The 22,518-nt window shown below is 42.2% G+C and overlaps 1 protein-coding gene and 1 long non-coding RNA gene across 5 annotated transcripts in view; one reads left to right on the top strand and one right to left on the bottom strand.

The window, feature by feature from the left end:
- mrtfab (myocardin related transcription factor Ab) overlaps positions 1-22,518 on the bottom strand; it is a 73,027-nt gene that overhangs the window by 44,124 nt on the left and 6,385 nt on the right. For 2 of the 4 annotated variants that reach the window (XM_079659266.1, XM_079659272.1), the window contains exon 3: positions 21,657-21,818. In XM_079659266.1, the coding sequence (XP_079515392.1) occupies positions 21,657-21,798 (142 nt within the window). In that variant the 5' untranslated portion in view covers positions 21,799-21,818. The other 2 variants (XM_079659271.1, XM_079659270.1) reach the window with 2 other exon arrangements.
- On the top strand, positions 192-999 carry LOC307024845. Its single transcript, XR_013804005.1, has 2 exons — positions 192-354; positions 717-999. It is a non-coding gene; the product is annotated as an uncharacterized lncRNA (long non-coding RNA).

Here is a 22,518-nt window from a genome sequence, read left to right as displayed (position 1 = left end):
AGAGCTTGGCAGAGAGAGACTGCTCTGGTTGCAGCTCCTCCTGAATCTCTCTCTCTCTCACACACACACACACACACACACACACACACACACGAGCAGGGAGTTCTGCCGATAAAGTTCTCCTGCTCAGCTGTTGCAATTCATTCACTGTTACAGGCTAAAGGGAGGGGGGGGGCTGCTACATGCTAACCCCTCTCTGTAAAACTCATTCAAACAGAACCAAATATAACAGTTTTTTAACACCTACACACGAAAATGACTTCATCTAAGGGCGGTTTTTATTGCTAACGGCAGCAGTAAGTGTTTCAATGATGACCTCATCCGACATAATCGACCTTTGGCAAAGACTCTTAGGTAAATTTGATACGGGGGTGAATCACACGTAGACTGTTAGAGAGATTGATTGACTTTGCATCAACGCTGCAATTCTGAGATGGATTGTTGAGCAGCGTACCCTTGAGGAAATGCATCTTACTTCTACAGGGACTTTAGACCAATAGGAGCAGAGACACAAAGCTGACGCACACAGATTTTTCATGTGGTTGTCACCTGATGTGTGTGTGTTCCTTTGTTGTAGCGTATGAGTAGGAACACATTTGTAGATAATGCATGGATCGCTGACTCATTTGTGTCTCATTCACTGATTGGCTGTGTTTGTGGATGTCACAGTTTGAACTTTTCTTTTCTTTGATTTTTGTTTTGTTGTTGCGGTCTAGTCCCACCACCAAAGTGTCTCTGGATCCTGCAGAATGCTGATGCTAAGCCGCCTCCCCCCTCCCCCTTCTCTCTGTTTTAAATAGCAGGACCAGCTGGCCGTACGGGGGCTATATTCAGCTCGGTATCACCTGTGCACCCGCAGGGTAGGGTTACTTTGAGAGAGAGAGACACACACACACACACACACACACACACACACACACACACACACACACACACACACACACACACACACACACACACACACACACACACACACACACACACACACACACACACACACACACACACACACACACACACACACACACACACACACACACACACACACACACACACACACACACACACACACACACTTCCCCTTAACTGAATCAATGTTTCATGAGTCGCTGTGGAGATACTTTTGTACAGTTCATTTCACTATACATTACGGCATAAATAAAACAAAGGCAAGAGTATAAATATCAAATATGAAAACTCACGAAAGTACACAGTGTGACATCACGGCTGGATCCCACAGGTGACACACACACACACACACACACACACAACTGAAAACACAGACGAGCCCCTTGAACAAACGCTGGCTGGTATCTACAATAACTGTCTGTTGTGAGTGTGTGATTAGAGTCCACCTGCTGTTATGATTCACAGTCTGGGCAGGAAACAGAGATGACAACACACACACACCCACACACCCACTCTCTCAGGGATTAGGATGTCGCCGCGTGGGTGACAATCTCAGCAACGCACACATCATAAACGGACACACTGCATGCCAAACATGTGTGTTTATAGCTCCAAATTAACATGTTCACATTCTCACTTCAGTTTTCCTGCAAGTGCACTTTTTCAACTTTTAATTTCATTGATTTAATCTGTGTTTCATACATAACAAAAACTCACAGGGCTATGATTTCAATGGCGATAAGCACATCATAGAGGACGGCGATACAGTCATGTATGAAATCTGTGTTGTTTGATGATTGCACACTGGACCCAGGGGCGAAAGCAGCCGTGTGCAGGGGCATTTTTATGGTTTGAGAGCTCATCGTGTGTGGGAAGCACAGTAAGGCTCTTATGACTTAAAACTGCATTTTAAAATCAAAATGATCTCCTTGTACGCGAGCACTGTTTTTGAAATGATCTACATCTAGCCAATCGAAGCGCAAAAGTTACATAGTGATGTCACTGTGTTACGGAGGTAAACAAAGGACTATTTACATGCACAAAAACCTATAAAACTGACTACAGGAAAGCCCCAAAAGCACAATAGGGCCTCTTTAAGTACACTTGTTATACACGTTGAATAAACCACAGTATTCAAGGTAGTCGTCGTCATGCCTGGTCAAAGAAAAAGCAACCTACTTAAAGAGGCCCTATTGTGCTTTCCTGTAGTGTGTTTTTAGGTTTTTGTGCTTGTAAATAGTCCTTTGTTTTCCTCCGTAACACAGTGACATCACTATGTAAGTCTTGCGCTTCTATTGGCTGGATGTAGATCATTTCAAAAACAGTGATTTCAAAAATAAAACAGGGCCAGTTTGAAGTTTCTTTTTTTTAGTAGTATTGACGCTATGTGTAAATTAATGAAGTGTAATGCATCTTTTAAATCTAAATACGTGGCACAGCTGGCCTTTAACTAAATGCTAAGGCTGTGCAAATTGTTGAGAATGATATTTCTAACACGCTGGTGTTAACGTTGCTTTCCCTAGAGCAGCTAACACGGCAAAAATAAAAACACACACTGACTATTTGAGCACGACAGGCATGATTCCCAGGAGGGCTGTCAATATTTAAAATGTATACTAGTACAACTTCTATATTAAGCTATGCGTGATGTTTGTGTGCAGTATTCTTGTCTCAACCTTTACACTGGGAGATGAAGTTAACCTTTAGCGAGAGAAGCTAACCGTCTTAGTTTGGGAACATTCCAGTGAGAGTATTCGGCCTTGGACGTCCTTATCTGGGTCTTTCTCTATCCATCACAGAAAAACATTTCTGGGAATTGAAAAAAAAGAAAAGAAAAAATGCTTTTTGGCCCGAGCAGACGGGATATAATTACTGTATAAAAGGTCGTGGCGAAATAGTGACCCAGAGACTTCCTGTGGATGTGTGAACAAACGGAAAAGTCCCCCACAGCTTCCAGTCGGTCATTATAACCTGGAAGAGCGGGACATCAACATCGAAAACATTGATTGTTTTCTTGTCAAATGTCATCCAATCCTGTCAGTTTGCAATGTTTTGATTTCGTTACATCCTGTTTGTGCAGGGCAGCCGCAGAGTGATGTTGACAGTAACAGTTTAAGTTCCTCGTAATATTACTGGCTAATAAATGTGGGTCTTATTATGAAAACCAAGCAGCTAATTTGTTTGCTTGCTAAGTAGAGGTTTACCACTGATGGGTCCTTGCCACAAAAACTCTCATTTGGCATTCTCCATGTACTTTGGAAACCAGCATCTCTCACAATAAGAGCGTGGTCTTTACCAAAGTCTAAAAAAATAAGGTATTGTTTCGACATTTGTACAGAAACTTGTTTAATATTTGAGCCAATGGAGTTGTGCAGGGATGAGTCCTAATCCCGTAATATAGTTAACATTTTATAACTCGAAAGTTGTTGTCTTGAAGTCAATGTTTTTTAAATGTGTTTCTGGTTAGAAGGCTGAAATAAGGACTGTGGTTGATACAAGCGGATGACATTTTCACTTTTAGTTCTATGTCATGCAAAATGTCAGTAAACAACCCACTGGTGAATGTCTGTTTCACATGTCTCAAAACGATGGTTCCCAGTGTCTAAATGAGCATCTGAACATCATCACGTTCAACATTAGCCACCTTTAGCTTAGCGTTGGAGACGTGAAGTCATGTGAACACGCTGTAGTCTGGTGACGTTAGCTTTTAACCTCTGGAGATTGCATTTACGCTTCTAAATTAGGGATTGTGGTGTCAATTTGTAGATATTTTAATACTGAATAAAACGTGTAAGTATCATAAACGTGTGTTTACCACCGATCATATATTCTGCAATATTCCAATAAAAAAAATTGGCTTTTTGTCAATTCAAACTACCTGGTACTACAACAAACACAATGTCTTCACTGCATCTCCTTAAATGCCTAACTTGTATTTTCCAAAGATGGATTCCTGTCATGCTGTGTTTTTTCTTTATTATTTGTTGTTGGCTGTTCTGTTTGTCTTCTATGTTGAAACAGGGAAGCATGATTTCCACCCCAAAGAAGTCTGCACTGTTGCTTACACTTGCATGCTTCTTCTCAATACAAATATTCAAAACAAAGATGACACTGTAATCTCTAGTCAAACTCAAACAAGTTTACCAACAAGACAGATGGCTAAAGCAACAACCAACAGACGTAAATAACAAATCCCGACCTGCAGGGAAACCATCGGTCTTGTGCCAGTTTACCTCAGGTCAGATCATCCGTTAACATACCAGCAGGGACAACAGAAGGTGTTTTTCTCTTTTACTTCCTGGTCCCCTCCCACCCGCTCTTCTAAGGAATTTAGCAGCACTGTTTGCATTTGGCCGTGACTCAACACTGACATCAGGTCGAGGTTCTCTTCGTGTTGATCCACTGAGCTGCACGGAGACAGCCTGAGGAATCTGGTTAATGATACCTGAAGCGACGCACTTGCAGCGAGGAGACTCCCGGCAGCCATGTGTGTAATCATAGGCAAAGAATGTGGAATCGGGAACAAAACCCCAATTTAAACAGTGCTAAAGCAAGCCTGCACTTAATCACTCACTGTACTGGAGTCACAACAAGTTCTGGAAGAGGTGAACTCACCACTAGATGCTTGCTAACCAACTCATGCATGTGTTAAAGATCAATTATACAAGTCCTTAGGATATCAGATGGATTATCCCAAGCAGACCCAATGCTTTTTATTTCCAAATGGAATCATGTTAACAAAGAATGGTCTACTAACATATAACTTTCAAAGACTACAGGTGTGTTTACTACTGCACTATCGAGAAAGACTTGTCACATGTACAGAAAGAATCAACGAAAGGGAAATTACACAATGGTTAAGAGTGCAAAGGAGGAATACTCAAAGTCACCTAATTGTCAAAAGGGACGAGGGACTAGAAGTTAAGACTGTCGTGAAAGGAAAACTATGTTTAAGAATCCTATTTCCATAGCTTAAGGACACACATGTTGTGAACAAGCTTGAAGTTTTAGGGTTGCCACTTTTAGTTTGAGGTTAAACGCAAAGCAATTTTACCTTAAATACCGCTGATAATACCCAATTTTCCTACATAACTGCGCGTTCGCATGCACTACTTCCTTATTATCTGATTGGTCATGCGGATGTTGGACCTATTTTAAGCAACACAATCATAATGGTATATCATTACCAAGCTATGAATTTAAAAACCCAGAATGTAAATAACAGATCTTTTAAAAACATCTTTAATCTTGTAAGTCCAACTGGTAGGTGTATTATCAGGAAGAAGTAGTTGTATTATCATATAGTCCAGTCAAGATACTAAATGTGCAATGATGTGTTTGTCATGATATGGTGTCTTGAATTTCAATAATTTTCTAATCTTCTGTATCATCTACCTTCAGTGCCTTGTTGAACCAAACTGATAGGGTGTTTCTCAATGTTGAGGAAGGATGCTCCAGAGCCACTATTTCAAGCATACAAGCATCGAGTGCCGCCGAAGTACTGTTCCAATCTCCAGCATACTTGGAAATCTACCGAGCCCGGCGTACTTCGTAGCGAGAAATTTCGAGGCTGCACATGTGTAGACCCCGTGGTCTTAAAATCCCCACAATGCTTTGCGCAAACCAATTTCCCCAAATCTGTGGTGGAAAATGTAAGACGGGGCCTCTCATATGACGCACATCTGCACACTTGCTCGCCTGTTCCACTCTTCGTTTTCCGAATGCCAGGAAGGATTCTTGCCTCGCTTCTGAAGCAAGACGCTCGGAAGACATGTGCTACCAAGCAAGCGTACTCAACATTGAGAAACACCCATAATGTTTTGTTTTTTTCTCTTCAAAGCCAATTAAACGGGAAATTCACTGGAATAATATACGGTACTTCCAAAGAGCTAAAAACAAGCAGACCTTCATCACATGTGCAAACCCAGAGCACTATAGGAAATTAAAGCCATATGGACAGGGGTCAATTAAGTTGTAAGTAAAGAAAAAAGGTATTGAGTGCTTTCTTTGTGGTCAAAGGACCTTTGTTTGGTTGCCATTGACCGGTCTGCAGGAGCACCCGTCACCTTGTCAATAAAAAGTAGTCAAACTATGGTCTAATTGTAAACTGTTGAAGGAGAGAAAAGCCTCTATAAAGGGCACAAGTGTTGAAGGAAGGGAGAGGCAAAGTCCAGCTGGCAGCTGTTAGCATCTGGTGACATAAACCTTTCCCTGTAAATCCAGAAAGGAGTGAAGGAGTGATAGAGGAAGGGAGGGGAGCGAGAGGAGATTTTCAGAGTGGTGTTCCCCGTCTTGTGATGACGGCTTAGTAACAGACGCTTACATAACTCGGACATCTAAAACTTGTTTTTATTGTGGTAAACCCCTTAACCCCCTGCCCTACTTACAAAGGAAACTCTGCTTTCTTTTCTCCTTTTTTTTGGGTTCCATTTCTGTCCAACAACAACACACTCCAGGGTGCTAAAGAGCCGGCCAAAGCCAATTAACACAACCAGAGGAAGAAGAAATAAAGGTGCCGTTTACACGGGAACGAAACGGGTTGTATCCGCTACTTTTCTCTGTCGTATAGCCCGTTCGTTCACACGAGGCCGTAACGGAAACACACCCCGCAAACGATAGCGGGTCCCAAGGTGGATAGATCTGCAACCGGAACGCTCTGGGGCGGGCTCCGTGTGTACGCCCTATACGATCATTACCTGATAACGATGAAGCCATAGCCCCGCCTCTGCTGTAGCATGGTCAGTAGCTACTGCTACTGCTACTGACCATGCTGCAGATATTAGTGCAAAACCTACAGCTCCTCTACCACAACCATCAGCAACAAGTGGACATGGAGAATTACATGAACTACATGTTGCTAAATCCACCGCGGAGAATAAACAGAAGGGTAACCATGGCAACCATGCTCAGGGGGGGTCTTCTTCGCTGCTTTTGGTGTATTTTGTGGCGGAAGTACAGCGCCACTTACAGGCCCGGCATATGTACTACAGCGTTTCCGGCGGGTCGAGCGTTCTCGTGTGGACGGAAGACTTTTTTGATATCGAATTCGGTTTGTTTGCGTCCCCCGTGGAAATGGGGTCAAAGACTACAAGAGAGGCTGAGGCATGCGAACAAGGTTTATTTTTGGCTGGGATTTGAGAGTTTCTTTGAAACTGTATGTGTGTGTTCTTTGTGGTTTTATAGGCCCTCTTCTTGCTGCCTTCCTCATGTAATAAAAGCCTGGTTGTTAATTTCTTACAGCGACTAAAAATAGCAGGGTTTTTATGAGGCACCGACCTTTTCATAGGGGGGCACGTTTCTATTTTAGAAGTGTACATCAAATCAAATGTAAAAGAAAGAAATACAAAGGTTAAAAAAAGACGACATTGTTTTTTTCTTCTTAAGTTCATTGCTTATCTCCGTCTACTCTAAAAGGGTCTTTCCAAAGTGCTGGACACACCTTGTTTTATATCTCTGCCTACGGGATTACTCATGCTTTGTTGGTTTATTGCTGATATCTGTCTTTTAAATTCTGATGCATCTTAATGATAACTCATGCTATAAAAAGGGACAGACTGTCCTCACAGAAACCACATTGAGAGACACAAAGCAAGAAAGCTACGAAGCTAAAAGTAAAGACGCAGCACTGAACCATTCAAATACATTGAAAAGCGTATGTGAAAATGAGAATGAGGCGGCATTGAGGGACTGTGATAAATCCCCAATGACCATAAGCATTTCAATGCAAGCTGTTCCATGTATTCTGGTCTGACAGTGATCCCATGTGTTCAGAGCTAAAGGGTGAAAAACTGATGTTACAGAAGAGTCTGGTGACACTGTAGAGGCTATCTACAGTCATCTGTGGTGTGTGGGTTAAAACACAGCTGGATTCCAACACTTCCTGTGACATCAAACTGTTTATTTAATGGCGTCTGAGACAGGAAGTGGATGATATATGATTGTATAGAGGATTGCAATAAAAACAACACTCAGAATGAGTTGATTTTGGTCAAATTCCACTATCAGAATATTCCTAAATGTCTTCCTTAGCTGTGGAACTCGCTATCAAAGCAGAGAAGTGTAAATGGGACTTATACTGTTGTTTCTTTTACGTGTTTAAATGTATTATTTATTTAAAGGTCCCCTATTTTAATGTTTTTCATCAATATATCACAGGTCTCAGATATATACAGAGCCTGTCTCTGATTGGCTCGAAACACCAAACAGATCATTGCGGCATTACCCATAATCCCATCTGTTTTAGCCCTGTTTCCAAAGTGCTGATTCTCTGTCTGTTACTTTAGATGAAAATAAGGAGCCCCTCCCCACGCCCCTCTGAGAGACATTTGGTTACAAAGAACTCAATGGTGCTCTAGGAGGAGATTCAGGTGATAAGGGGGGGGGGGCTTGTCTTGTGGCTTATGGTTACACAAGCCAAAACATCGTTGTGACATCACAAAGTGGACAAAATCTGATCAGAGGGGACACATGTTGATGTAGAAGAGACACGGAGAAGAGGGGACACATGTTGATGTAGAAGAGACATGGAGAAGAGGGGACACATGTTGATGTAGAAGAGACATGGAGAAGAGAGGACACATGTTGATGTAGAAGAGACATGAAGAAGAGGGGACACATGTTGATGTAGAAGAGACATGGAGAAGAGAGGACACATGTTGATGTAGAAGAGACATGAAGAAGAGGGGACACATGTTGATGTAGAAGAGACATGAAGAAGAGGGGACACATGTTGATGTAGAAGAGACATGAAGAAGAGGGGACACATGTTGATGTAGAAGAGACATGGAGAAGAGGGGACACATGTTGATGTAGAAGAGACATGAAGAAGAGGGGACACATGTTGATGTAGAAGAGACATGAAGAAGAGGGGACACATGTTGATGTAGAAGAGACATGAAGAAGAGGGGACACATGTTGATGTAGAAGAGACATGAAGAAGAGGGGACACATGTTGATGTAGAAGAGACATGAAGAAGAGGGGACACATGTTGATGTAGAAGAGACATGAAGAAGAGGGGACACATGTTGATGTAGAAGAGACATGAAGAAGAGGGGACACATGTTGATGTAGAAGAGACATGAAGAAGAGGGGACACATGTTGATGTAGAAGAGACATGAAGAAGAGGGGACACATGTTGATGTAGAAGAAACATGAAGAAGAGGGGACACATGTTGATGTAGAAGAGACATGAAGAAGAGGGGACACATGTTGATGTAGAAGAGACATGGAGAAGAGGGGACACATGTTGATGTAGAAGAGACATGAAGAAGAGGGGACACATGTTGATGTAGAAGAGACATGAAGAAGAGGGGACACATGTTGATGTAGAAGAGACATGAAGAAGAGGGGACACATGTTGATGTAGAAGAGACATGAAGAAGAGGGGACACATGTTGATGTAGAAGAGACATGAAGAAGAGGGGACACATGTTGATGTAGAAGAGACATGAAGAAGAGGGGACACATGTTGATGTAGAAGAGACATGAAGAAGAGGGGACACATGTTGCTGTAGAAGAGACATGAAGAAGAGGGGACACATGTTGCTGTAGAAGAGACATGAAGAAGAGGGGACACATGTTGCTGTAGAAGAGACATGAAGAAGAGGGGACACATGTTGCTGTAGAAGAGACATGAAGAAGAGGATTTTGACCTTTAAGTCGGGGAGATCCTTTAATTATGATGAACTTGTTCAAGAGTGTTGGTGTTTCCCTAAAAAGGTTGTTAACTAAAAGAGTGCAACACAAATATGTTTTTCTTAACAAAACCTAACGTTAAGTGTTTGTTTCAGTTCCATTATAGGATTTGAAGCATACTTTATTGTGAATGTATCAGGATAACAGAGTGAATAGCAATTATAACCTGGATAATCGAGGCATAAAATGTACATGTGCTTTTTTCAAGGTCTTTCCGACATTGGTCATAAATAAAAGCTTTATTTTTTACTCAAATTAAACTCCAACCATTTCAAATCATGACTCTTTAAATAAGATTCCCATGTGGTCCAAGTGAAGTACATCTTCAGCATCACATTGCTTCCACTTCACGCTTTCATCAACACTGGATCTTCTTCTGCACATGCTTTCATATGAGTCACAGCTCAAGGAGCTCTCAGTGACCCCCGCTACATTCGCCAGCTAAGTGCGCCTTGCTCTGTGTTTGCAGGAGAGTCACAGGCTAATGGCTGTTCCATTATTCAGAGTTGCAGAGAAGGCCCAAAGTAAACCGACTGGAGGATACATGTCTTCTGTTTGTTTGAGAGTTTCCACAGCACCGGCCGGGGCTGTACCTGCAGGAAGTGTTATCTGCACGGCTGGGGCACGACTACATCTCTATAACACATCTTTTACAAGAGGGGAGTCTGTAGTGGATAATGTTGGGTTGAGTACGTTTAAAAACATAGGAGTAAGATGGGGCGTTACTCTGTGAAGGAGGGTGGTGGGGACCTAGGGGGTCGGAAGTTGTTCTAAATGGTCTTCAACATACCGTTTTAGGAAATGCAAATGGCTGTTTGAGGTCAGAGTTGATTATTTTTAAAGCTTAATAAGAGACAGGAAACTATGTCAAGAAGTTGTTGAAGTTACCGATCAGTGCATGCATGATCTTTAGTCATTATAATAAGTAAGCTAGGGGGATTTTATTTTATCTTTTGACAATGCAAATTAATTTATTCTATGTTTACACTGAATTGTATCTTTTCTCATTGTAAGAATAAACATTTTCTGAAAGTGTTTTCATTTGCAAGTTAGCATATCTTTGTGTTAGCTTATTTCTGATTCGTTTTTCTTACAAATTATACTTTTAAAAGTTCTTTAATTTTAGGAGTAAAAGACAAAAATAGCCATTTTAAATAGTGGTGAGGAGGAAATGTCCCCGGCATGGTAGTACGGCTGTCCTAAATCTATTTGTGGGGCTTTTATTCCTTTATTAGATGGTACAGGACTTCGAGTAAAGGGCCTCTTTCATTACTCCCTGTGTAACTACAGCTTGTGCCGCCCTACACCGTAATAAAAGACAGATGCACTGATTTTAAAACATCACGTTGCAGCTTGTACTCTGCACAAATTGCTGCTTTAATCTAACTGCCCACAACACTGGTTATTAATGAGACATTTCCATGTTATGCAAATGTAATGGACACTACAGTACAGTAAGCATACAGGTGTTTATAGACCTGGAAATGTGTGTGTGCATGCTCAGCTGTGTGTTTGCATGTTGTAAGAATATATGTGTGTGTCTTTAAAGATCACTTGGCTACATGAGTGGGCTTGTACCTGTGGGTGGTGCAGCCTCTGTGTTCCTGTTGCTACGAGCAGAACTACGGAGCTGCATTTCTTTAGCTCGGGGCTACAGATCTCCCTCACTTCTCATTATCTAGCAGGAATTTACTGGATCGCAAATCAAACATGTGAGTGTGTTAGTGCTTGTTTAAATACCAGTGCTGTCAGGACACAGGACACACACACACACACACACACACACACACACACACACACACACACACACACACACACACACACACACACACACACACACACACACACACACACACACACACACACACACACACACACACACACACACACACACACACACACACACACACACACACACACACACACACACACACACACACACACACACACACACACACACACACACACGAGAAATGGAAGGCGAGCAAAGCCTGTAAGTGCATGTCCAGGATTGTTTATTGGTGAGTCATGTGTGTGTGTGTGTGTGTGTGTGTGTGTGTGTGTGTGTGTGTGTGTGTGTGTGTGTGTGTGTGTGTGTGTGTGTGTGTGTGTGTGTGTGTGTGTGTGTGTGTGTGTGTGTGTGTGTGTGTGTGTGTGTGTGTGTGTGTGTGTGTGTGTGTTGTATAAATATGTTCCCTGTATGTTTATTAGACGGAGACGTGTTTACGTTTACCAAAAACTGCGTCATTTTCTCACTTGTTTAGATTTCGCCTGTATCATATGATTTATGTAGCTTTAAACGTCGAATAATATTCGTAAGTTAACGTTTTTATTTAAACAGGTATTTCCATGGTTAAAAACATGCTGCCGTCATAACAATGTGTTTTTTTCTGTTGTTTTGGGAATATGGAGGTTATCTAATGACATAGAGGTGAGGAGACAGGCAGCTGGATTGTGTTTGGATTAAAAACAACTCCTTCCTTGCTTCCTTCCTCATGTCCTACAGTACTTTTCATAGTCTTACCTTTCAACATATCGGCTCTCATTTGACATTTCCCTCATTGTCTTTTCTTTTGTCTGTTTTGGTAATACGAAGGTTGCCTTATGCCATGAAAACTGAGGGTGAGGTGAGGAGGCATGCAGCTGGATTGTGCTTTCTGCAGCTGCTTCGTTTGGATTAAAACAACTCCTTCCTTCCTTCCTTCCTTCCTTCCTTCCTTCCTTCCTTCCTCCTGTCCAACACTAATTTTTATCATCTTACATTCTCTCTTTTTACATTTCCTTCATTGTCTTCTTCTCTCTCCTTGCAAAATCCTCCGGTTTGTTTACGTTGTTTTGGAAATATGGGGTTAATGTGGGGTGAGTATTGAGGTTATCTCATATCATAAAAGGTGACAGAGGAGAGGAGACATGCAGCTGCTTTGTTTGGATTACAACAACTCCTTCCTTCCTTCCTCGTGTCCTAAACTACTCTTTATCGTCTTGCCTTTCAATTCTTCCGTTCTCTCGACTCTCATTTTACATTTCCTCATTGTCTTTTCCTCCCGTTTTCTTTCCATCTATCAGTTTCTCTCCCCTCCTCCTACTGGCTAGCTGGCAGCCTCCCAGTCGGTTACATAACATCACCATCAGCCTCCCTGAATCACTGCTGAAGCTAGGCTAGGCTATAGATCTCGCTGAAACACTTGCCCTGCAGCGAAAAAGTGATCACTTTGGAGATTACTTTTTTAATGTCTAGATTATTCCTGGCTCCTGTCGTGCAGCAGAAATGAAACGACGCCGCAGTGTAAGCAAAGAACAATCTTTTGTCATTATGATGCGAGGGCGGAGAGCTGATGGATATCTCTTTATGTTTACAAGTCAGGGAGATGCAGCCAGCCACGATCCAAACACACAACATCTACCCACCCAGTCTCTGATTACATTTCTATTCTTCACCATACTCAGTGGTATTCCGTATTTCAGGTATCAGGCTTTTGTTTCTTTATCCTGTGCTGCAGGTGGCAATTTAGCCGTAGCACCAAACCGGTAAAACCACCTTCTTGACAGTATAGTTTATTCAATGTGACAATAATAGAAGCAGTCATTATCATAATAATCATTGTGTGGACTGGGCTGTGTTTCAGCAACAGGTTTTCAATCCAAGCCACACAATTTAATTCATTTGTCGCTGACTAATCAGTGAAATCTTTTGTTGTTGGGTTGAGTTTCAAAAAACATTCAGACACTTCCAGTGGCCCTTACTTTGCACATTCTCAGGTTCATATCAGTATGTAGTGTCTCTACTTTAAAGAGTCCTCTCCTGCTGATGTTCAGGTGTATATCAGTATGTAGTGTCTCTACTTTAAAGAGTCCTCTCCTGCTGATGTTCAGCTGTATATCAGTATGTAGTGTCTCTACTTTAAAGAGTCCTCTCCTGCTGATGTTCAGGTGTATATCAGTATGTAGTGTCTCTACTTTAAAGAGTCCTCTCCTGCTGATGTTCAGTTGTATATCAGTATGTAGTGTCTCTACTTTAAAGAGTCCTCTCCTGCTGATGTTCAGGTGTATATCAGTATGTAGTGTCTCTACTTTAAAGAGTCCTCTCCTGCTGATGTTCAGGTGTATATCAGTATGTAGTGTCTCTACTTTAAAGAGTCCTCTCTTGCTGATGTTCAGGTGTACATCAGTATGTAGTGTCTCTACTTTAAAGAGTTCTCTCTTGCTGATGTTCAGGTGTATATCAGTATGTAGTGTCTCTACTTTAAAGAGTTCTCTCCTGCTGATGTTCAGGTGCATATCAGTATTTAGTGTCTCTACTTTAAAGAGTTCTCTCCTGCTGATGTTCAGGTGTATATCAGTGTGTAGTGTCTCTACTTTAAAGAGTCCTCTCCTGCTGATGTTCAGGTGTATATCAGTATGTAGTGTCTCTACTTTAAAGAGTTCTCTCCTGCTGATGTTCAGGTGCATGCACAAAAACCTGTATAACACACAGTACAGGAAAGGGAAAACCCAAAACACGTAATAGCGCCTCTTTAAGCCGCCTTGAGACATGATTAAAAATCCCTGTTCGCTGCCTCGTTGTATTTATCATTTACCCTCTCCTCTCTGTAGTAGCAGCCAGAGTCAGTATCTGGAACAATCTGTTCTGTCTATAAAGGGAAGGTCTTTTCTGCTTAAATCTGGAGCAACAGTATCTAACCTACTTCCTCCCCCTCAGCTCCTCCTCCCTCAGATAACCCCCCTTAGCTCCTCACTCCCTGCCCCGTCTGGCCCCTGGCCTCAGGGAGCAGGACTGCTGCTTTAAGGGATGTTTGGAGGGGGGGTTAGTTTCTGAGAAAAAGCCAATTTATCAACCCCCCCTTTTGACCACTTCTCAGTATGTATCCCCTCCAACCTGCCCTCTCTGCCCCGCAGAGCCTCTGAGGTGAAACCCTGACAGCACTTACAAACTACATGCTCTCTGTTTGACATTTACTCACACTTCTAAAAGTGTTCCCTATACATCTTAAGCTACATCCAATAAACCTGTGGTATTCGTCTATTTATTGGATACTTTCACACAAAGCTACAACTTCTAAAAAGTCATTAACTCTTTCATTGTACTTCAGATATTTGACACATCACTTTAAAGTACTTGTCAAATATTTGTATTGTTATCTTCTTACAACTTCTATAAAGTTTAATTTCATTTGTGATGGAGTATTTTCTCATATTGTTATTGAAATGTTCTTAATTTAAGCTTTCATTTTAAGTCAGGTATATTGTACATATGATAGTTATTTTTTACAATATATTATCTCTATGTTATGCATCAATACACCGAAGCAAAAAACGTAATTAATAAAACTGTTTCTGAATATGATGGTATCAACAACAAATAATCTTCAGAGTTATCAACGAGGGCAGCCATTGACATATAAACAAGTTACATTATGCCAACACTTGAAACTGTGGTGTAAATACACTTTTTCTGATACATGCAAACACTCACACCCCACATGTAGTTAGGAAAGCTCAGATTAAAGCAGACTTCCCTCAGTGTCATCACTTTTTAAACAGGGACACACAAAAGAAATCAAAGCAGCAGACGACAGCGTGCTCAAATGAACTTTACCTGGCGTGATAGGCATGTCCCTCTGCACCATGCTGAAGCTTCACCCTCCCGGCAAAGATTAAAGATTAATCATACTCCCGGAAGCACAATAAACACAGCGGGGAAAAAACACAACAGTGGAAGAAGTGGAGAAGTCCAGCAAGAGAGAAGCCACTTTTTAAAAAAAAGGTTTTTCCTCTCACCGGCAGCTGGAAGTGCACAGGTAGCACCTCACCATTCCCTTTCTCTGGACTGACTGTCTACGAGTGTGAGCACGCACAGAGAGAGAGAGGGTGTGTGTGTGTCTGCCCCTTTCTGCTGCTAGGATCACAACAAGGTCCACCCAGAGCTTTTCCAATCTCTCCGTGACAACACCTTTCGTTTCACTCCTCCTCCTCCCCTGTACTCCAGAATAAAGTCCTTGCCACTTTGTCAGCATTAAAAATGGAAAAAAAACACATCTTCACCTCTTCAAGTACAAGTAACACACCCCTCCTTTTCTTGCTTTCCATTATCCCCTCGCTTCTCAGAGAAGTTATGCAATACTGCCATTTCAGTCATGACCTCCCCCTCCTCCCTATGATCCTTTTTCTTCTTGTGATGCAGCCCTTCCTCCCTCCAGAAACTCGCTTCTCACCCTTAGATGTATGATTGACCTCAGTCACATTATCTCAGGGGCCACTTTGCTTTGGGAAACATTCAGCATTCAATGGCTTTATTCTCATTTGCATAATAGCTACAGACTGGTTTTGGACATGAAAATCCTGAAATGAAAGTCCCAGGTTCCTCCAACGATCCAACATTAATAAATAAGACGTAAAACAATAAAAGCAGTGCAAGAAAAAATAGAAATATATAGTATAAGATACAATAAAAACTGAATTTAACATGAAATACTGTACAGTGGAATAAAATATAAATAAAAGACAAGAGGCCTTATTAAGATTTTTGGTGTTTCCCTCTTTCCTGTTGTATGTTATTTAGGTTTTCTTGCGTGTAAATGGTCTTCAGAGGCCAAAATCCCTGAGTTTCTCACCCCCTGCCTGAAACGCCTCCATTGGACTTCTTTGTTTACTTCCTGAACATAATGACATCACCATGTAACACTCGCGCTTCTATTGGCTAGCGCTCCAACACATTGTACGTGATAGGCTAAGGCTGCATCTACACGGAGACGAAAACGAAAACTAACCGAATTCGATATCAAAAAGATCTTCCGTCCACACCAGTGCTTCTCAAAGTGTGGTCCGCGGACCACTGGTGGTCCGTGAGCGCCCGCTAGTGGTCTGTGAGTATATTGGTAACATTTCAAATGAATTAATACATTTAAGTTTTCCACACTCTCGCGGGAATATCTCTGCAATGGAGCGAGCTTAAGTTTCACTTTCGGTTGCATGATATAGCCCAGGTAAACACCTTCATCACACATGTTGCCACTTGTTTGTACCATTTTCAGGCGATTTGTAAAAAACGATGTGTTTTTGGATATTTGTGGAGTTAGGTGATCCTTGGTATAAAAAGGTTTGAGAAACACTGGTCCACACGGTATCGGCTCAAGAAACATGTCCGTCCACATGAGACCACTCGACCCGCTGGAAACGCTGTATTACATATGCCGGGCCTGTAAGTGGCGCTGTACTTCACAAAATACACCAAAAGCAGCAAAGAAGACCCCAGAACATGGTTGCCATGGTTGTCCTTCTGTTTATTCTCCGCGGTGGATTTAGCAACATGTAGTTCATTTAGTTCTCCATGTCCACTTGTTGCTGATGGTTGTGGTAGAGGAGCTGTAGATTTTGCACTAACATCTGTAGCATGGTCAGTACTAGCAGAGGTTATCAGGAAATTATCTTATAGGACGAACACACGGAGCCGTTTGGCCCCCCAGAGCGTTCCATCCGCAGATTTACCCAACTTGGGACTCGTTATCGTTTGAGGGCTCCGTTTCCGCGATTCCGGTACGGCCTCGTGTGGACGAACCGTCCATACGATAGAGAACTGTAGCGGATACAACCCGTTTCGTGTTCGTGGGAGGTGGGACATCTCTAAGGGGTTGACCAATCAAGACCGGACATTTTTTAACTTTATAGCATGTAAACATGTCACAAAAGATGTCCAGAAAATGCTCGTAATAGGGCCCCTTTAAGTGCTTTCAAGGCTATCCCATGTTATGCCAGCCCTTAAAGTCATGCGTAAACACTAAGTGCATATGGGCCTCAACATCTGCCATGATCCTCATCCTGCAAAACATGTCCGCTCTCTCCTTCTATAAACACACACATGAGTGTTTAACCATAAGTCTTTTTTCCGTGACTGAGACAGGAACCGTGTGCCATAAACACATTGCATAACCCCGAGTGAGATGATAAAGCTTTGATAAGCCTTTCTCTATGTGGGCATTCCTTTCTCTTTCACTGCCCCACATGTTACAAATGTACATGCCGTCACATGCAACGCTTCTCTCCGCTGCTCTGAAAGCATCTTCATGTCAGATCAGGAGTGCCTGCAGCAACATGTTGGGCTAGCAGAAGGAAATGTGTAGAAGGAGCACGGGTTGTTTCAAAATCTGGGAGTGGTGGCCTCGGGCTGAGAGTGTGTTTTGGCCTGTTTCTGCAAAGTTGTGATTGTCAAAATGTCTTCAATGATGTCACTTTTTAATTCTATGTTTTACTTCCAATTCACATCTCACACGGCACTGCAACTTTTATTCATGTACCTGTGTTATTCATGTTTTATTATCTTTGCTTTTTAATGCTTCTAATGTGTTTTATGCTCTCAATGTCTTTCATTTCTGTAAAGCACTTTGAATGACTTGCCTTGCCTTGATAGAAATCTAGCCGACTTCTTTTTCCACCGTTGAGTTTTATTGTGTTATTTAGCATTATTCTCCACCACTCCTAAAGTAGATAATTTACCTTTGCCTAACCTCCCTCTCCTGGCATATAAGCAGCAGGTCACTTTGTCTATCCACTAACTGTGGGAGGCCAACACCCAGAAGGGAACAATGGCCACAGTGGCTGCCACTTCTGATAGTGTGAGGTGTGTTTACGTGTGTGTGAGGTGTGTTTCTGTGTGTGTGAGACACAGTCACACGATCCCACGCTTCACTGAGGCGGCACAATTAATCAAATATTAACCGCAATAACAACTTTGGCTTCCTGTGATTGAAGAAATAATATCGACTCGTAGAAAGTGACGCTGCGTTTAAAATCAAGCGCTTCTGAAACTAACATCCAACCAGCCACCAGGGGGCGATAAAGATGTTTTAGCTTCAAATCAGGGCCACTCGTGCTCCAACGCATTGTGCGTGATAGAGATGTCCCGCCCCTTAGCCTAAGAGGTTGACCAATCACAACAGAGCCGGCAAGCTAACCAATCAGAACAGACTGGGCTCTGGTTTCAGACAGAGGGTGAAAAGACAAAGGCAGTATGAGAAAAACAAAGACATGTCACAGGAGAGACACTACATACTGATATAAACTGAAAAAGAGAATACCAGGGCCTCTCTAACGGTGCGACCACACGGTTCCGTCGCGTTGAAGCTTGCCGGTCTGGTGCGCGACCAACAACCAATCACATTAATCTCCCGCCCCGGACACACAAGCATGCGGTTTGATTGGCTAGCGCTTGTACTGGCATATGATTTGATTGGTTTGCGCTTCCGTCGACGGTTAAAAGGTTGAACTTTTCAAAACTCTCAGCGTGAGCAATGGAGGCAAAGCGACGGAACGGAACCACAATGCAGTTCGGCAAAGCTTGACGTCACCCCATTCAAAGGGAATGGGAAGCGTCTCTGTTGAAGCAACGCAACCGTGTGGACGTTACGTAATTGTTTCAGCTCTATGTGTCAATATTTATGACTTCCTTATTGCAGATAAAGGATAATAGGTCTATTGTCTTTGTATTGAACTTACAAAGACTGGATTCAGAATCATTAAAGCCTCGTCATAAAATCTCAGACGATATTGAGACATAACACCAACTCTCTGTCCAATAAAACCTTGAGTGTCATGAGATCTGATTGGCTTTATTCGGCTTTATGAAGCTTTACAAACCAAATGCAAACTTGCAGCAAGGAAAGACAACTTTTCCACAGTGATATAAACCAACGGACAGTAGAGAGCAGAGAACTCGAAGCTTGAAGCTCAAAGCTAACTCCAGACACAGAAAGAAGTCTTAAGTCCACAGAGCAAACGTACAGCAGCGTCTAATCTACTGTAACGAGAGGTCAGAGCGAGAGACAAGCCAATTAAGAACAGCGGCTTCTTCACTCCCTTATTACACACACACACACACACGCACACACACACACACACACACACACACACACACACACACACACACACACACACACACACACACACACACACACACACACACACACACACACACACACACACACACACACACACACACACACACACACACACACACACACACACACACACACACACACACACACACACACACACACACACACACACACACACACACACACACACACACACACACACACACACACACACACACACACACCTCAGCACTTAAATCACCATCTCCTCAAACGCCCTCTGCAGTGAGGTCACTACTGACAAGTGAACAAGCTGTACTGACATTTAACTTTTTTCTCCCACTTTGTATTTATGCAACATGTTCTCCCTGAACACGTTGTAAGCTTGGAGGATTCTTTGTTGGATATAAGCCACATCTGTGAAGGAGTAGAAGAGCAACTATTTCACTGGCCTACAAGGTGCGCAGAGTGATGGCAGAACATTTACCCTGCAGCACAGAAATAAAAGAAGTGCCCTATAGCCAGGAAACATCTTTAAATACAACATGAAATCAACCTCTTTACATAGCTTTGAGAAACAGCGTAGAGAAGTCTTTAAAGTATTAAATAAATAAAGTATTATCATATCGTACTTATTGTAAGTTGCTTTGGATCAAAGTGTAAGCTAATTTAAAGGTCCCCTATCATACTGTTTTTCATCAATATATCACAGGTCTCAGATATATACAGAACCTGTCACTGATTGGCTGAAACACCAAAGATCATTGCAGCATTACCCATAATCCCCTCTGTTTCAGCCCTGTTTCCAAAGTGCTAATTCTCTGTCTGTTACTTTAGATGAAAATAAGGAGCCCCTCCCCACGCCCCTCTGAGAGAGATTTGGTTACAAAGAACTCAATGGAGCTCTAGAAGGAGATTCAGGTGATAAGGTGGGGGGGGGGGGGGTTACCTTGGTTGCTGATTGGCTAATGGTTACACAAGAAAACACATCGTTATGACATCATCAAGTGGCCAAAATCTGATCAGCTCATTTTCAGACAGGTTTTTATAGAAATGGATCAAAAAGAGAGAGAATCTTTGTTCCTGAAACTTTCAGAGTCTCTTTCCACAGAGGGGACACATGTTGATGTAGAAGAGACATGAAGAAGAGGGGACAAATGTTGATGTAGAAGAGACATGAAGAAGAGGGGACACATGTTGATGTAGAAGAGACATGAAGAAGAGGGGACACATGTTGATGTAGAAGAGACATGAAGAAGAGGGGACACATGTTGATGTAGAAGAGACATGGAGAAGAGAGGACACATGTTGATGTAGAAGAGACATGAAGAAGAGGGGACACATGTTGATGTAGAAGAGACATGAAGAAGAGGGGACACATGTTGATGAAGAAGAGACATGGAGAAGAGAGGACACATGTTGATGTAGAAGAGACATGAAGAAGAGGGGACACGTGTTGATGTAGAAGAGACATGGAGAAGAGAGGACACATGTTGATGTAGAAGAGACATGGAGAAGAGAGGACACATGTTGATGTAGAAGAGACATGAAGAAGAGGGGACACATGTTGATGTAGAAGAGACATGGAGAAGAGAGGACACATGTTGATGTAGAAGAGACATGAAGAAGAGGGGACACATGTTGATGTAGAAGAGACATGGAGACGAGAGGACACATGTTGATGTAGAAGAGACATGGAGAAGAGAGGACACATGTTGATGTAGAAGAGACATGAAGAAGAGGGGACACATGTTGATGTAGAAGAGACATGAAGAAGAGGGGACACATGTTGATGTAGAAGAGACATGAAGAAGAGGGGACACATGTTGATGTAGAAGAGACATGGAGAAGAGAGGACACATGTTGATGTAGAAGAGACATGAAGAAGAGGGGACACATGTTGATGTAGAAGAGACATGAAGAAGAGGGGACACATGTTGATGTAGAAGAGACATGAAGAAGAGGGGACACATGTTGATGTAGTAGAGACATGGAGAAGAGGGGACACATGTTGATGTAGAAGAGACATGAAGAAGAGGGGACACATGTTGATGTAGAAGAGACATGAAGAAGAGGGGACACATGTTGATGTAGAAGAGACATGAAGAAGAGGGGACACATGTTGATGTAGAAGAGACATGGCATAATAGGTGACCTTTAAATATATCGTGCACCACAGTCTCACCGTTCTTCCTCTCCTGCAGGGGCTTCGGGGGGAATCCGGTCTGCAGGGTCAGCTCCTCGAGCTCCCAGGCCACCGCTTCGCTCGGAGGGTTCTCCTCCATGCTGTCGGGCCCCAGATCCTCCTCTCTGTGGGGGTGAAGCATCGCCAGGGTGACGGAGAGACCTGTGGACAAACAGAGGAGATGAAGGGTTTAATTACGGTGCTCGGAAATTCATTTTAACACAATCAATCAATCAATCAATCAATCAATGTTTATTTATATAGCCCAATATCACAAATGTTACATTTGTCTCAGTGGACTTCACAGTTTGTACAGAATATCAGTATGACAATACGACACCCTCTGTCCTTAGACCCTCACATCGTACAAGGAAAAACTTCCAGAGACTAGAAATAAAGCTTATATTTTATTTTAATTATAAATTTATTATTTATTTATTATTTAAAAAGATGGCTGTCTTTTGCTCCTCTCCTTTATTTCAGTATTTGTTTACTTTTCGTTGTGTGCTTTTTCTATTTTATTTTATTTACTTGCACTATATCATCAGTTGTATTGTGTTGCTCTGTGGGACGAGCCTGTGACCTAAGATTTCCATTGTCATAACTAAACTGTAGCTATGCACACATGACAATAAAAGCTTTGAACCTTCAAAATAAAGTTGTATCTGTCTTGCCAAGGGATAAAGGAACTTGTTTTTCAAGTATTTAAATACACTGTTGGATAAATATTGCAGACATGCTTTGAATTGATCCCATAAACATGTATTTTCTGCATCCATTAGACTGACACACACATTAACTTCCTTTCTCCAAACTATTTTGGCTGCATGGATATGGATTCATGTGCATCAAAACCTATTAT

The sequence above is a fragment of the Notothenia rossii genome, assembly GCF_949606895.1.
Source record: "Notothenia rossii genome assembly, chromosome: 11".
In the NCBI taxonomy this organism is placed as follows: domain Eukaryota; kingdom Metazoa; phylum Chordata; class Actinopteri; order Perciformes; family Nototheniidae; genus Notothenia; species Notothenia rossii.
Note: the sequence above shows the minus strand (reverse complement) of the source record. Positions and strands in the feature narration are given on the sequence as shown.